At 32.8% G+C, this 18384-nt stretch overlaps 1 protein-coding gene across 22 annotated transcripts in view; it reads right to left on the bottom strand.

Moving 5' to 3' along the window:
- DLG1 (discs large MAGUK scaffold protein 1) overlaps positions 1-18384 on the bottom strand; it is a 247770-nt gene that overhangs the window by 17094 nt on the left and 212292 nt on the right. For 13 of the 22 annotated variants that reach the window (XM_081073458.1, XM_081073474.1, XM_081073473.1 and 10 more), the window contains 5 exons: positions 13780-13821; positions 12738-12773; positions 11214-11264; positions 9738-9839; positions 9313-9485 (listed from right to left, as the gene is read on the bottom strand). In XM_081073458.1, coding sequence (XP_080929584.1) covers positions 9313-9485; positions 9738-9839; positions 11214-11264; positions 12738-12773; positions 13780-13821 — 404 coding nt within the window. The remainder of the gene's footprint in view (positions 1-9312; positions 9486-9737; positions 9840-11213; positions 11265-12737; positions 12774-13779; positions 13822-18384) is intronic. The other 9 variants (XM_081073459.1, XM_081073475.1, XM_081073468.1 and 6 more) reach the window with 2 other exon arrangements.

Raw genomic sequence — 18384 nt, forward strand, 5'->3', positions numbered from 1 at the left:
GGTACATAAAGTTTGAGAACATATGGAAGACATACATCTTTACCATCTATTTCCTAAAAACAATGGTATCCCTCACATAACTACAGTATAATTTTAGTTGCCCAACTAATATCCTTTACTACGAAAGAAAAAAAAAATTTCTTGGTCCAGGATCCAATCCAGGATCACACGCTGCATTTAGTTGTAATCTCTCTTTAGTCTCTGTCAATTTGGCAGTTTTTCAGTCTTTGTCTTTCATGATCTTGATATTTTTGAAGAGTTACAGAACAATTTTTTTCATAGAATATGTCTCAACTTGAGTTTTGCCTTATATTTCCCATCAGATGGCAGGTTATACATTTTTGGCAGGAATACCACAGAAGTGAAGTTGTATCCTTCTTAGTCCATCAGATCAGGAGGCATATGATATCTATTTGTCTCTCTAACTAGGGTTAATTTTGATCACTTATTTAAGGTTTTGTCTGTCAGGTTTTTCCACTGTAACATTACCATTTTCTCCTTTGTAACTGATAAGTATTTTGGGGGAGGCTATGCTGAGACTATGTAAATATCCAGTTTCTCATTAGATGTTATTTCACTCGTTAATTTTAGCTGATGATTCTGGCCTAAAATTATTACCATGAATTATTACCATGGTTATCAAGAGAGATTTCCTCATTTCATTACTCCTACCTTTGTTAGTAGACATTCAATTTTAAGGCAAAGGTTTCCCTTCTATCTATTTATTTATATATTGATTTATGCTATTATGGACTCTTGGATTCTTTATTCTCTATGTTATAATCAGTTATTGTTATCTTTTAATATTCAAATTACCCAGACGTGGTCTTTGGGGGACCTTACAGTTTGGCTTCTGTATGTCTTTTTGACATATCCTCATTATTCTTTAAGCATTTCCATATTTTTTTGGCACAGTAAAATATTCTAGGCTCAGCTTGGACCTTCCCAGTTCCAGCCCTGGAATCAGCCATTTCTTCAAGGAGTTCTGGATCTTTTTAATGGACAGTGACATTTATGGTAGAAGCTAAGATCTAGGTATTACATAATTCTCACTGTTTACAGAGGAGTCGTCATTTTCAGGCCTTTTTGAGGACAGAGGAAGGGAACACAGATATGTATATATCCACACATCTCTATTTCTACATCTATCTGCATTAGGATGCATGGGTTTATATTCATATCTCTAATTCCAATCCAATTACTATAGTCCACTGCACCCTTTCCGTATTTCTAAAATCCCTTCTAACAGTGAAAGAAACCAGCTCTCATTGTCAACAGATTAATTAGCTCAACACTAGAATATACATTAGTTTCAGGACTGTTAGCTGATACCACTCTGAAAAACAAATGTACTAATTAGGTTTCAATATCTGTTTACAGATCTTTTTGTCTTTAACCTGTGTTCAGGATTATTGGGATTAAGACTCTCCTCACCTCCCTTCCCCTCTTCAATGCAGTTATTTATTTGAAATATAGTTAGATTAATTTAGTTTCTATTTGTACATGATTTTGCTTTTCCCTTATCTTTCTTTGTTGATATTTTTGAATATATCTTAACATAGTTGTTCTAAAAGTCAAAATATATAAAAACGAATACTTAGAGAAATGTCATACCTCCATCCCACCTACATTTTCCCCAATGTCCCATCCTTTCCACCCCTCGCTCTGTAGGTAACCAATCTCCTTAGTTTCTGATTTACCATTTTTATATTTTATATTTGTGTGAATTGTATATTCATATCTTTTGTCTATTTCTTTATTAGATTTTTGGTCTCTATTCCCTCAAGTTTTAAGAGTTCTTTATATATATTGGGAATATCAGCCCTTTGCTTGCAAATTTTTTCTGTCATTTTTTGGACCTTGGTAACAGTGTTTTCGGAAGATGTTTTAGTCAAGTAAAAGTCTTTTTTTTTAAAAAAAACCGTGGTCAAATCTATCAATCTTTTATTACATCTGAATTTTAATTCACATTTAAAAAACGTTTGCTATGCCCAGGTTAAATTTTCTTCTGTCATTTGTATCACAGCCAATTTTTGTGTATGGTGTAAAGTATGGTTTTAATTATTTTTTTCCCAGTTGTCCCAGAACTATTAAAAAGCCCTTTTTTAAAAGCCGCAGTGATTTGAGATTGCACCTCTATGATACACTATATTTTCATACGTATTTAGGTCTTTCCTGTATTGTCTTTTCTATTCTACGGTCTATTCATATGCTAGTGTTATACTGTTTTAATTAAGAAGACTTTTATAGTATACTTTAATATCTGGTAGGGACAGAATCCTTTCTAGCTTTTCTTTTTGTATTGTTTTGGCTTCTCATATGAACTTCAATTTGACTTGTCAAGCCCCATAAAAAAGCTGGTAGGTTTTTTTGGGGGATTGTGTTCATATACAAATTAGCTTCGAACTGACAGCTTTACAATACTGTTTTAGCTAAGGACAAGGGATTTCTTTACAGTTACTCAAATCTAATAATTCTGTCTTTCAGGAGTGTTTTATTCCTCAGATAAGTCTACCTATCTCTTATTAAGTTTACTAAGTATTTTTATTCTACTTCTTATAAATGAGTGTTTGTCTATCATTATCTTCTAACTGGTTACTGTTCACGTAAACGAAGGTTATTATCGCCTAGATTTTAATTTTATATACTGCTACTTTACTCTAGTTTTTTATTTTATATCTTTCATTTTGTAACAGCATTTAACTTTATAATGAACTTATAATTTATTTTAGAAAAAAAATTTTATAATAGATTTTGTATGGTTTCTCAGATATATTATCTAAAAATATAATTTTACTCCTTTTTCCAATTCTTATGTTTCTTATTGATTTCTTGTCTAAAGCACTAATACCTTGATTACAATGAGTATGTGACGTACAATGTTCAATAGTAGTGGAGATAATGTACATCCTTGCTTTGTTCCTCATCTTAATGGAATTGACTTGTGTTTCTCCCTTTAAGGATTTAAAACTAAGAATATCCATCCATCCATGTTAATCTCTCTACTTTTTAAAAAATAACACCAATATCTACGTTTTAGTCCCCCCTTTCCCAAAGTCCCCCGGAAAGGTATTTAATCCTACCAAAAGCTTTTTTTTGGCATCTATGGATATGTGATTTTACTATTTAGATCTATTAAAATGGTCAATTACATTAATGGATTTTCTAACTTTGAGCTGACCTTAAATTCCTTTAATCCCATGTGGTCATGGTATATTATTTTTATAATGTGGTATTGGATTCTGTTTACTAAAATATTTAACACTTTTGCATTGATATTTGTAAGTGATGCTGGCCTATGATTTTTCCTGTCCTCATCAGGTTTAGACGATCAATATCATTATACTTGCTTTGTAAAAAGAATGCTCTTGAACAGTTTATGGAGCTTTAGGACAATTTAACCTTTGAAAATTTGGTAGATTTCCCCTGTAAAGCCATCAGGATACGGTGTTTTTTGTGGGGTACTTCCTTCTAAAGAAATCTTCCCATCTTGGATCTTGAGAGAATAATGCTAAGTGAAATAAGTCAGACAGAAAAAGCAGAGAACCCTATGATTTCACTGACATGTGGTATATAAACCAAAAACAACAAAAGAACAAGACAAACAAATGAGAAACAAAAACTCATAGACACAGACAATAATTTAGTGGTTACCAGAGGGTAAGGGGGTGGGGGGAGGGAGATGAGGGTAAAGGGGATCAAATATATGGTGATGGAAGGAGAACTGACTCTGGGTGGTGAACACACAATGGGATTTATAGATGATATAATACAGAATTGTACACCTGAAATCTATGTAAATTTACTAACAATTGTCACCCCAATAAATCTAATTAATTAAAAAAAAAAAAAGAAATCTTCCCATCTCTAATAGGTCATTTTGGTCAATTATCCATCTCAACCAAATTTTAAAACTTATACAAAGAAGTGCAAAGCAGTCTTTTATGATTTCATAATATTTCAATGGATATGCCCCCTTGTCCTTTCCTGTTTCTATTATTTGTGATTTTTCCTTTCTAAAAAAAAAAAAAAAATCAGATTAGCTAGTGGTTTGTCTACTGGGTTATTTTGTTTTTATTATAAAAAAGAACATATATCAGTGACAAAAAATTTAAGCAGCTCAGAAAGAATATAAACTGAAAGGTATAAGTTCTCTTTTTCCTCAAAGCACCAGGAGGACTGTCAGTTTTTCTTCAAAACAGTCTGATTAAAGCATAACTGACATACAATCAAGTGCATATTAAAAGTACATATTTAAAGTATGTACTTTAAGTATGTACGAGCATTATCTCGTTTTATTGTGCTATGCTTTATTATGCTTTGCAGATATGCATTTTTTCATCAACATTGAGGCTAAACCCTCCACCAGCAAAAAGATTACAACTTGCTGAAGGCTCTGATGATGATTAAAACTTTAGCAATAAAGTATTTTAAATTAAGATGTATACATTGATTTTTTTAGACATAATGCTATTACATACAAAACAGACTACAGTATAGTACAAACATAACTTTTATATGCACTGGGAACACAAAAAATTCATAGATATACCACATTTTGTTTATCCATTCACTAGCTGAGGGACGTTTGGATTGTTTTCAGTTTTTGTCCATTACAAACGGAGCTGCTATGAGCATTCATGTACAAGTTTTTGTATGAACATATGCTTTTTTTTCCCCTAGGTAAGTACTCAGAAGTGGATAACATATTAGGTGTATGTCTGAACTGTTTTTCAAAGTGATTTTATCATTTTATAGTCCCACCTAGCAGTGTATAACAGTTCCAATTGCTCCATATCTGTCAAAACTTGGTAATGGTTAAAGAAATTTAGCCATTCTAATGGATGTGTAGTGGCATCTCATTGTGGTTTCAATTTGCATTTCCCTAATGACTTATTGTTGAGTATCTTTTTATGTGCTTATTGACCATTTGTAGACCTATTTTAGAGAAATGACCTTTCAAATCTCATGCCGATTTTTAAATTGGGTTATTTGTCTTTACTATTGTAAGAGATGTTTTTAAATTTTATTTTTAAACATATTCTGGATACACGTCTTTTATGAGATACATGATTTGAAAATACTTTCTCCTAGTATATGGCTTGTCTTTTTATTCTCTTAACCATGTTTTTTCAAGATAAGAGGTTTTAATTTTGATGAAGTCCAATCTAGCTAAACTTTCTTATTAGTTTATCATTTTTTTCTTTTATGGATTGTTTTTGGTATATTATCTCAGAAATCCTTACCAAACCCAAAGTCATGAAGATGTTCTCCTATGTTTTCATCTAGATATTTATAGTTTTAAATTTGTAATTTTTGACTATTTAGAATTTTTAAAAATGGTATGAGGTGGGGCTAGTCAATCACTACAGCACCATTTGTTGAAAGACTATCCCTTTCTCCCCTAAATTGCCTTTTCATCTTTGTCCACTTTTTGTGGGTCCATTTAAGGATTCTCTAGTGTGTCCTATGGATCTCCTTGTCTGTCTTCATGTCAATTTTACATTGTCTTGATTACTGTATTTTTCTTTTGATTACTGTATTTTTTATAAGTCTTAAACTGTGTTGAGTCCTTCAGTTTTGTTGTTTTTGAATGTTGTTTTGACTAGTCTAGTTTCTTTGCATTTCTGTGTGAACTTTAGCATGTCAATTTCTACAAAAAAGTTTGTTGGGATTTTGATTGGGGTTGCACTGAGCCTAAAGCTCAATTTGGAGAGAACTGACATCTAAACAATATTGTCTTCAATCCATGAACATGGTGTATCACTCCATCTCTTTAGGTCTTTAATTCTCTCAGCAATGCTTTGCAATTTTTAGTATATTGGTCTTCAAATCTTTTGTCAGATTTATCTCTAAGTATTTAATATATTTTTATGCCACTGTAATGTTTTTAAAATTTCAATTTATGATTGGTCTAGTATACAGAAATACAACTAATTTTTGTATAATGTTTGATACTGTAGCCTTCAACCTTGCTAAACTTATTAGTTCTAGTAGCTTTTGTTGGCAGATTCTATCAGATTTAATATAGACTATCATGTCATTTGCAAGTGAAGAAAATTTTACTTCTTCCTTTACAATCTGGATGACTTTGCTTTCTTTCTCTTCTTTATCACACTGGCTATGATCTCTAGTATAATAATGAAAATTAGTGTTGAAAGTGGATATCCTTGACATATTTTTTTTTTTTTTAAATGTTTTTTTTTTTTTTTTAAATTTTTTTTTTTTTTTTTTTTGAGAGCCCACTGGCCCATGTGGGAATCGAACCGGCAGCCTTCGGAGTTAGGAGCAGGGAGCTCTAACCGCCTGTGCCACCCGGCCGGCCCACCCTTGACATATTTTTGATCTTAGGGAGAAAGTACTACATTTTTTTTTTTTTTTTGATTTTATTGGGGAAGGGGAACAGGACTTTATTGGGGAACAGTGTGTACTTCCAGGCTTTTTTTTCCAAGTCAAATTATCCTTTCAATCTTAGTTGTGGAGGGCGCAGCTCAGCTCCAGGTCCAGTTGCCGTTTCTAGTTGCAGGGGGCACAGCCCACCATATCGTATGAGAGTCGAATCGGTAACTTTGTGGTTGAGAGGACGCGCTTCAACCGAGCCATCCGGGAGCTCAGTGGCAGCTCAGCTCAAGGTGCCGTGTTCAATTTTAGTTGCAGGGGGCGGAGCCCACCATCCCTTGCAGGACTTGAGGAGTTGAACTGGCAACCTTATGGTTAAGAGCCCACTGGCCCATGTGGGAATCGAACCGGCAGACTTTGGAGTTAGGAGCATGGAGCTCTAACCGCCTGAGCCACTGGGCCGGCCCAAAGTACTACATTTTTTGAATCATTAAGTATAATGACAGCTGTAGGTTTTTTTGCAATGTTATCAGTTTGAGAAAGTCCTATTCCTAGTTTGTGGAGAGTTTTAATCAAGCATGAATGTTGATTTTGTCAAATGCTTTTCCTGAACTGTGGAGGTGATCACACAGTTTTCCTTTTTTAGTTTAATACGGTGAGTTACATTGACTGACTTTCTAATATTTAAATTTACCTTGCATTCATTGGATAAACCCTACTTGGTCATGACATACTATATATTTTTTTACGTATTGTTAGATACAATTTGCTAAACTGCCAGTTAGAATTTCTGTATCTATGTTTATGAAGTATATTAGTTTGTAGTTTTTTGTAATGTGTTGTCAGGTTTTGAAATCTAGGTAATGTACTCTCAGCATGAGTTGGGAAGTATTCCCTCCTTTTTAATTTTATGGTGGAAAATGGGTATTATTTCTTCCTTACTGTTTGGTAGAATTTATTGGTGAAGCCATCTAGGCCTAGAGTTTTCTTTGTGGGAAGGTTTTTAAATACAAATCAAATTCTTTAATAGATATAGGATTATTCAAATTATCTATTTCTATTTGAGTGCCTAAGTAGCCTAAGTAGTTTACTTCTTCCTAGGAATTTATCCACTTCATCTAAATTGTTTACTTAGTGGTGCTCGCTTCGGCAGCACATATACTAAATTGTTTACTTAGTGGTAAAAAGTTTTTCCTAATATCCTGATTTTTCTTTTAATATTTGTAGATTCTGTCACCTCGCTCATTCCTGATATTGGTAATTTGTGTCTTCTCTTTTCTCTGATCTGTCTGGTTAAAGGTTTATCAGTGACTTTGATCTCCTCAAAGAACCAGTTTTTGTAATTTCATTTTGAATTTTTCTCTTTTATGTAAGAGTCAACAGGTGGTTTTGAAATTTCCAGGACATTTTGTTTTTGATTTTCTAATAATGTATAGCTTTATTGCATTGTGATCAGAGTATTATTTGTAATATTTGTGCTTTGTGGAAGTTCCTGATACTTTTTTTGCCACAGGTTTGCACAAGAAGTAGCTTGCCGTGATTTGTTGTTTACTTTTCTATTTACCAGTAATTTGAGTTTGGATATTATCTGTCTTTCAGTTAGGCTGAGGGTATGGTTTTTTATATTTTTAATATATTTAAAAGAAATACATCACAAATAAAGCTAGCACTACAATTTCCTTCCCTCTCCTCCCAAAGGAAAATCACTGGATATTGGCTATATATACTCCTGAAGTAGATGTATCATTCTCATGCATATTTTTATGTTTACTGAATGTGTATCCATAAAATATATAGGCTGTTTTATGTTAAAGTTTATATAAATAGTATACTATATATACCCTTTACAACTTCATTCATTCATTATAATTTTGAGATTCATGTGGATACACCTAACTAGTAGATATATTAGTTGATTCATTCTAGCTGCTACATCCCACTGCATGAATAGATAAGTTAATTATCCATTTCCCTTTGTTGATTCCAATTTTTCATTATTATAAAATGCTACTATGAACATCCTTATAATACAGGATTCTCATATGTGAATCTCTACTTAGAAACCAAAAAGTAGAATTTCTAAGTCATAGGATATGTGCATTTAGTAGGTATTGCCAAACTGTTCTCAGAAGTTCTAACAATTTATATTCCCATTAACAATAATATCTAAGTTTTCCTTTTTCCCAAATTCTTGCCATCACTGACATCTCCATTTCTTCAATTTTTACAATGAATCAGAATTGACCAAACTTCTCATAGAAAAAGTAGCATTTACAGATGGAAAACTGAGATGCTGAAACACTGCTTTATGTTTTGTAGGTATTTTATGAGTAAGTCTTAAACTACTAGTTTTGAAGGTATAAAATAACTCACTCATGTTTATTTTCTTGGCCCAAGGAGTGATTTAAGCATAGCAGCATGTCTGGACACACTATTTTGGCTTCACCATAAAACTGCTTTAACCAATGTCAATATATCATCAAATCTGAAAGATTTTTCAGATAATCTGTTGCTGTTACAGTATTGCTGGGTATTTTTATATTGTCATTTATTAAACAATTATTCAGGAGAAATTTCTGTCTTGTCTTAGTACCAGCAGTAACTACACTTAGCTTGAAGATCTGGTCCATTTTTATTAATGGACATTGCTGATCTTAGCTCCTTAATTATGCTAGGTGTTGGAAACACAAGGTCTACCTCTAGCAAATGTACAGGACCTTAAAATAACCTCCCTTCTAATAGAGAGATTCATGTTATCATTTCTATTTTCATTCTGTCAATCTTCTTTATCTTGTATATATTTTCCTAAGTCTTGAAAATTAAATTAGTTGAATGAATTCATAACATTAATTAATGCTGCCACATCTCTATTTAAAAAAAAATGAATTAAAAGTTTCTATCCTCATCATTCTTTCATACCGTCAAAGACATATCTAATTAGAAACTATATTCTGGTATTACTTTGATGCTTACCTTTTCTGCTACTTCTCGCACAGACTGAACACTTGTTCCATACAGATGGTTGTTATATTGGCCAGCTTCAATGAATTTATGTTCCTGGATATCTTTTTCCATCTGTTCTCTTGAAGTCACAAAATGATAATCTCTTCCATCTACCTCATAATCTCTTTTTGGTCTAGTTGTATCTTTAACAGAAAAGAACTTGAGGAAGTGTTTAGTATTAACACAACAAATCCATTTTCCACTTAAACAATTGTTTTATAAAGTTCAACACAACAGAGATTAATTTAAATTTCAAAGACAATAATATGGAAGACGTAGGAATAACTGATAAAGTATCTAAGTATAAACATTAAAAAATGGTAATGTTTACTTTTATGACATGAGTGATAAACTGTTAAAAGCAATAATTAAGAATTTTTATGTGGGTTACTCACGAGGAACACACGATCCAAATTTGTCAGGAAACTCTGAGATCAAGTCATCATTTATCCTGTCTTTCATAGGTCCCAATATGATCACTGGTCGAGTATAATTAACTATAAAGATAAACTGCATGTTAAAGGGAATGAACACTAAACAAACATCAATGTATTTTGTTTCACAAGAGAACAAAAGTATTCTTTTCTGTTACAAAGAATTTGTCTCTCTCCATCAATGATGCCTAACTTGACAGTTTATAAACCTTCACTAAGATCTTAAATTGAAGTCGACCTCCTGTTGGAAGTAATAGACTTTGATATTCAACCAAGTTAAGTACAGCATTTTAGCAGATAATGTTTCTGTACACTGCTAACATCATCACATGAATGAGAAAACACAGTACTGTGTTTTACTGATCATTTCTGAAGTAAAAACTATGAGGAAACAGCTCAAAGGGCAAAAAGAAACTGGGTATTGAGAAGTGATATAATCACAAGAGTGATCTAGAAAGATAATCTAATAGAAGTGTATACATTGGCTTGTAAGGGATCATGATGGAAGAAAGGAAATTGGTAGTGAGAGTGGGAATTAACACTATGGTAGGTGAGATGAAAAGGTGATAAACAAGGGAGATATGACAGAAGAATAACTAGGGCCTAGAAACTGATTGGACAAGACAGATAAGGAACAGGGAAAAATCAAAGTGATTCCAAGATTTTGAACAAGAGTCATTGGAAGGATAATGATACTATTATGAACACTGGAAAGAAGCTGCCTTGGAAATAAAACGCCAATTCAAAATGACTAGATTGTAATATACTGTGGGCTAAACCATGTTTCATAAAATACAATAGTAAATATATACATTTATATATAATTAAATAACATAGTAAAACTATAACTTTTTTTGAGGTATGAGTTAGACCTATTTCCCAAATTAAGAAATACTTTTCTCTGGGCCGGCCCGGTGGCTCAGACGGTTGGAGCGCTGTGCTCCTCATGCCGAGGTGGCTGGTTTGATTCCCACATGGGCCAGTGAGCTGCACCCTCTATCGCTAAGACTGTGAACAACGGCTCTCCCTGGAGCTGGGCTGTTGTGAGCAGCTGGAGGTCGGCATAAGCTACCTTAAGCTACTGTGGGCTGCCCTGGGCTGCTGTGTGCTGTCATGAGCGGACAGCAGTCGCTGTGAGCCGCCCTGGGCTGCTGTGTGCAGCTGCTGTGTGCGGCCGTGAACCGCCAGCAGCCAGCGAGAGCTGCTGCTGTGAGCAGCCAACTGATGACTGGTAACTGACTGCCTCCGGGGGTGGGGGGCGTGAGGGGTGGTGGGCGCAAGGCTCATAATACCTGCTTAGGCCAGGGAGCTGTGTCCTACACAACTAGACCGAGAAACAACGGCTTGAACCGGAGTTGGGGTAGGGAGAGGCAGAAGAAGAGGGGAAAAAAAAATGTTTTTCTAGAAGATTATAAAACATCAGCAGGCTTTACAAACCTTCTTGTTGATTCACTGGTTCATAAGACAAGACATATTCTTCTTGACCACCTATTAGAAAGTAAAATACAGATTAGAAAATCTATAAAGGCAACTAATCCTAATTAATTCTTTAATACATAATATATAAATTACTAGGGCTTCCTGAAAAAATAAGCAAAGATGCAGAAAAAGGTACTTTATAAATTATTTCTGGCAAGCTTTAGTAAAAAAAAGGTGGCAAATTACAAAGTCATAAAGGTAAGTTTGATAAATGTAAAAACAAAATATAAATGTGTTATTTATTTAATAACTACCTTCCTGTTATTCTGTGCTTTACAGATTATCATTAGATCTATTTAAAACCTTCATTTGTGATGTCAGGTATGTGCCATTAATTTTTTTATTTAGAATCTAAGAACTATTAAAACTTTTAAAGATTAATACTTTAATGAATAGTTCTACATATGTGCATGTTAGGTAATTTACTGCTATTAAGAATATGCTTTTTTTTTGTAACGGCCAGTTATAATACTTAACAGAATACATATATATTTTTATAATTACAACCACCTTACAATCAAAAAACTTTAATGCACAGGTAAAACTACTGTGTGTTTCACTGATGAAAAACTCACATATTCTAATAATTCATTTATTCAATTACAAAAACATTTAAAGTTAAAAATAGCTTTAGATAAAACTAAATCCTTTCCTTCCAATAAAATGAATCACATAGACAATAAAGGAGATAAAATATATTTTGTTTTGATCTTAAAAGCATTTTAGAAGTTAAATTAAATCCTTTAAGACTAAAGGTTTAGAGCTTAAATTAAGCATATCCTAAATAAAAAAAGTTTACAAATTATATCTCGACTCAATAAAAAGAATTAAAAAGAGTTAATTTCAGGAGTTCTTAACGCACACACACACACACACACACACACAGAAATGTGTAGAAAACAAACAGAAAGGACTTAATTCAAGTGGTTCAATGAAAGCAATCAATATTGGATAATGTATTTTAAGATTTTCTCCTTGATTAGCAAGATACTATAACAACGTTTTCACTAAATTTGGCATTGGTTTATATTATATGTATGCAGCTATATAACTTTTAAATTCATATATTGGCATATTCTTTCCTGCTTTAAAAGTATATTTCATTGTTTCCAAATTTACCATAACATATAAAATATACATTTATAAGCTGCTTTTTAAAGTACTGTATGTTAAACACGGTTTATATATTAGCAAAAACATGCAGTTTGAATATTCCACACCTAATAATTCATGCAAATGATGAGACAGTATATACTTTCATTACCTCTTTTTAGCTTAGAATACTTCTCAACTACTCTGTTATGGTGAGCTCTGATTATAAATTAATAAAATGCTAAAATATAAGAAATCACATTCCCACACCAAAAAAAAAAATTATTAAGTAACTACTGTGCAGAAAAAATAACCAACCAAATCAATGAGGATTAAAAGTATATAATGTCAACATGAGAAATAGTAGAGACTGATATTAACAGGATGGACCTTTTGAATAGCCATACTCATCTGTAATCAAGATTACTTTCATATTAGACAGCAGTAAAAAAAAGTTAGAAAAGCAATTTTAATTTTTAAGGTGCTAGAACTATAATATTCATGTACTTTTCCCTCCTCCCATTCCCAAATCTGTCAAAAAACTCGACATGTTCATATAATTCACTTAATAGTATACAGTTGACTCTTGAACAACTTAGGGGTTAGGGGTGCTGAGCATTGCACAGTTGAATATCTGCACATAACTTTTGACTCCCCCAAAACTTAACTACTAATAGCCTACTGCTGGTAACATAGAACAGTCAATTAACACACATTTTGTATGTTACATGTATTATATACTGTATTCTTATAGTAAACTAAGCTGGAGAAAAGAAAATATTATTAAGAAAATCATAAGGAATATACATTTATAGTATTTATTGAAAAACCCCCACGTGTAAGTGAACCTGCACAGGTCAATTCCATGTTGCTCAAAGGTCAATTATAATACCGAGAATGTAACACATGACACCAAAAAGGAAATCAGTATTACAGTTTGAGCAACTGTTGAAAATTTTTCCTTCATCATTTCTTACATTCACCAAAGTCTGGTGATAAACAATAACTGGACCCAGATCAGAACTGGTGGCACAGAATAAAAAAGGAAATAAAGCCAATTATAATTTAGTATTACTGAAAAATATTTTAATGTTCATGCTAAAATAGAGTTACTAAAGAAAATGGCAAAATACAAGTTCACCCTTATTTAACTAGATACTTATGTGTATATCTTTAAAATAAGTAAATATGTACTGTGCTCACGAATAGCACTGCTTGTAAAAAGAATTTTAGTATTTTATTAAAATTTTGGAAATTAACTTCTGTATATACAATATTTTATTTTTCAAGTCAGAATTTTACTTGGCTCGTCCTGATTTTAAAATATTAAGCATATGATTTTCCGTTTTAGAACACATCACTAACAGAAAAATCCCCCAAAGAATAAATGTTACTCGATATTACAACAGAACAAGTAACTTAAAACACTTACGGTAACTACTTTCACTATCGCTGGCATTGGAAGTTACATGCTCTGAAATTGCAGGACAATGGAAAAAATAAAGAAAACACAGTGTGATGAGTTTTCAAATAGCAAATTATCAAAATAAACATAAGGTGACGTTACAAAATGCTGAGATATAAACCAAACATACCCAACAAGTTTTTAAAAAGCATTATTGATATTCTTTGAAAAGCTTAATTTTTTTTCAAATAAATAAATATGTATTAGCAAAAGAAAAACCCGTAATTAAGAACAATGCCTCATTTTTGTACAATACTGTTTATAAACAAAATCTATATTACAAATAACAAGCAGAATATGACAAAGAGGGCAAAGTGATCCTAAATTAGTCCAATTGTAGACATAAAACCCCCAGAGAGAAAATGTAGTTGGCACCATTTCATTTAGTTTATGAAACAGTAATGACTAAGAAGACCCATTATATTTGAGCAAACACGCCCATTTTAATAAAGGGATATCTTAAAAAATAAATGATCTTGCTTTAATTCAGTTTTTCTTGTTCCTGAAAAGAAATGAAAATCCATGTTCCTGAGATCATACAAATAAAGTATTTTAGATGGCATAGATTCAGATGCCTCAATAAAAGTAAAATGGAAGGGAATTCTAGAAGGTGGGATTGTATATTGAAATAGATTGGTATTTCTGAGCAACTCTGCTTTGATAAAATTGACAATGGCTGCTTTGCCAGACAAAAGCAAATACACCCAGTTACAAATTGCCTGGGCCCTCCTTGAAAGTGATCCCATTTCATAACTTGTTCACAGTAAACACCATGGCCTCTTCCCATGTAAATGTAATCTCTGGTGTTCTCTCAATAAATGTCTCTCTTGAATTTAAAAAAAAATGTAATTTTATTTATAAAAATTAAAAAACGCAAGTTCCCCAGGGAGGAGCATCTGAATTTCTTATGTCAGGCAAAGGAAAAAAAGATTTTAAAGGATAAGGAAAAAGTTTCAGAAGAAATTATCTGCTGTACCATACCATTCACAGTCTCTTAAAATCAACAGTACTACTGAAAACTTTGGAGAATGGTAAAACTTAAGAAATCAAATAAAGTAACAGTTTTTGAATTGTTACAGTAAAAAATAAGCATGTTATTCTAAACTTCAAAGACAATACACAACTTTCGTAATCATGATTATGTATATATTAAATCAAAAATATTAAAAATTATAATATATGACAAGCACATGTAAAATGGTGGTTTGTAAAAGTTTGTATTTAAAAAATTCTCCTGTATTACCTCATTAATCTCAAGAATCATTCTAAATTCTTATATAATATTCTATTGGACTGCTAAGTTACGGTTCACTTTACTACTTATTATTTAGACATTTTAGTTTGCTTTAAATTGTTTTCCACAAACATCAACAAATTATTATGAACGTCTCTATTTATATAGTTTTTTGCCTTTTGTCCTATTTCCTTAAAATCATTTCCAGAAATAGGAGTGTCCAAAAAAAGTTCTTAAATTTGTATTAGGATTAATACTACACTCTGAAATCTTTAATACATAAAAGAAAGAAACATTAATTACTGCAATGGAGTGAAAAAAGGGGGAGAGTAAGTGGGAAGATAGAAGAAATATTAACTATGAGATGACAATAATAATAGAAGCTGGGTAAAAGAACAGTTGTGGAGTTTATTTTACTATTATTCTACTACTGAATATGTCTAACATGTTATATAATAAAAACTGAAAGTTACTGTCTCTTCTCTATCTTTTCTGGGGATTTTTCCTACTCATCTTTGAGTTCTCTAAGATTACCAATAGCTATTACATAATCAAATTCTTCAAGTTCTTTCAAGTATCCTTTATGTAACTCTTCTACAATAAAATCTTGCTACTTAAAGTATGGCCCTTGGAAAAGCATCATCATGATTTCTTGGGAGCTTATAAGAAATGTAAAATACTTTTTTTCCTGATAAAATAAATCTTTTTCAAGGCATTTCATTAAAGATGTTCAAATAGCTAATAAACGCATATAAAAATGTTCAAGTTTTTACTTATCAGGGAAATGCAAATTAAAACCACAACAGATACCTCTACCACCCCCCAGAATAGCTAAAATGAAAACACAAAACCAAAACAGATATGTAAGCATAGAGAAGGATATGTAGCAATTGGAACTCATACTACTGGGGGTGGGTAAATTGGTACAGGCACTTTGGAAAATTATTTGGCAGTACCTACTGAAGCTGAATATATATATCCCAGAAATTCCTTTCCTAGGTATTTCCCAACAAAAATATACTCATCAAAAGACATGTACAAGAATGTTCTAAGCAACAATATTCAAAACAGTCCTAAGTATATGTTTATTTATAAATCTGAGACTATATATATAGTTATAGTTTCATATTTTACTTTTTTCCCTTATATTGTGAGCATTTTCTCACGTCATTATGTTGTTGTTGTTTTTTTTTTTTTTTTAATTTTATTGGGGAAGGGGAACAGGACTTTATTGGGGAACAGTGTGTACTTCCAGGACTTTTTTCCAAGTCAAGTTGTTGTCCTTTCAATCTTAGTTGTGGAGGGTGCCGTTCAGCTTCAAGTTTTTGTCCTTTCAGTCTTAGTTGTAGAGGGCGCAGGTCAGCTCCAGGTCCAGTTGCCGTTTCTAGTTGCAGGGGGCGCAGCCCACCATCCCTTGCAGGAGTCAAACTGGCAACTTTATGGTTGAGAGGACGCGCTCCAACCAAGTGAGCCATCCGGGAGCTCAGCGGCAGCTCAGCTCAAGGTGCCATGTTCAATCTTAGTTGCGGGGGCAGAGCCCACCATCCCTTGTGGGACTCGAGGAATTGAACTGGCAACCTTGTGGTTGGGAGTCCACTGGCCCATGTGGGAATCAAACTAGCAACCTTCGGAGTTAGGAGCATGGAGCTCTAACCGCCTGAGCCACCGGGCTGGCCCCACGTCATTATGTTTTAATGTTTTTCAATGGTTATATAATACTACAAAGTATGGATAAATCACACTTCATTACCACTTCTCAAGACATTTTAGGATGATTTCAATTTTGGGGGGAGGGGCTGCAATTTCCAAATAATATTAAAATAAGTATCATGCTATACAAACTTTTATCCCCATCTCTGGTTACATTCTTAGGATAAATTTGTTGAAGAGGAATTACTAGTTGGTTCAAAGATATGCTTTTCCAGAAAGGCTACACCAATCTATACTCCCAATAACAGCAGTATGTTAAAAGTAATCATTCCACAGAACCCTCTCCATCACTGGCTTATCCTTTAAAAGAAAAGTCTACCAACATGATGGTTAAACATCATTTTGTTTACTGATCACTAAGAACATTAAACATTTGTAAATGCTTATTTCACTTGCTTATCTTTTGAGCACTCTTCTCATATCTTTTGCCCAGTTTTCAAGTGGAGAGTTAGTCTGTTTCTTATTGATGTGTTAGAAATTCATAGTGTAAGGATATTATCCCTTTGACATATATGGTATAAATATATTCAAGTTTTTTTTTCTTTATGATGTTTGATGACCGCAATCATTTCAAATCTCTCTAACCAAGTCTCACCTTCCTAATCAAACACTTTTTCCTGAGAATGCATCATGTTTTTTTGAGCTCTCTACATACGTACTATACACATCATCAATCTCAAGCAATGCTACTACTCTTACACTTATTCTTGACACAAATTAAAATAAGTCTGGTTTGAATTTCTAAGAGTTCTGCACAAATCTGCTTAAATAAATCTTTAAAATGAGAAGAAAGGAAAGAGATAAGTAATGGGAAACCTGTGTGCCTAACTGAGGATTTTTGGAAGTATTAGACAAAAAGCTATAAAAATTGAGCTGCATACAAAATATAGGTACAAACCTTGTTTGAAACTGTATGTCATAATTTCACTTCTGAGCACCTGTTATGACCCCTCCTGAACTATATTTCTTTCAGTCTCTGTTAAAGGCATCTTACCCAGTTTCCTCCTCCTGAACTTGTTCAAAATTGCTTTCTTAAAGCATAAAAGCTGCACAGGTTTCTACTAGCTTTTTACAAGCTACAATGATTTAGTTGCATTCTCCCCGATTTCTATCATACTCTAGTTCTGTTAGTCAAAATTAGGTTTGGAAAGACAATTTCTGTCAATAAGGCAAATCAATAATTTGATTCTTTTCTTTGTAGAATCACTGAATTCCTGTCTATGAAAAGTATTCTAGGGTATCACTTTTGTTTCTTTCTCTGCTCTTCAATTAACTACCCTATGTTTTCACAGGTTGTGTGAAATTACATGCAGATGTACATCTTTCTTGATATTCAGTGTAATTCCGCATCTCTTCAACAGGTTTGTTTCTCTGGAATAATTTATGCTTCTGTTCTTAGTCCCTTTATTAGACCTGTTCCGACAAGGCTTGATGAATACCTATATGACGTCACATTTATTTTCTGTTAAAATCTCACAGAATTTTGCTTAGTTTATTTATTCCCTGTATTTTGAACTGTGGATATAGATAATTGAGGCTACAAATAATGTTCTTGGCACAGACCCTTTCCCAGTATTTTCTATTGTATAATAATAGGCACCTTGTCAACTGCTAGTCATCTGTTTTAT

Source organism: Rhinolophus hipposideros (assembly GCF_964194185.1).
Source record: "Rhinolophus hipposideros genome assembly, chromosome: 2".
In the NCBI taxonomy this organism is placed as follows: Eukaryota; Metazoa; Chordata; class Mammalia; order Chiroptera; family Rhinolophidae; genus Rhinolophus; species Rhinolophus hipposideros.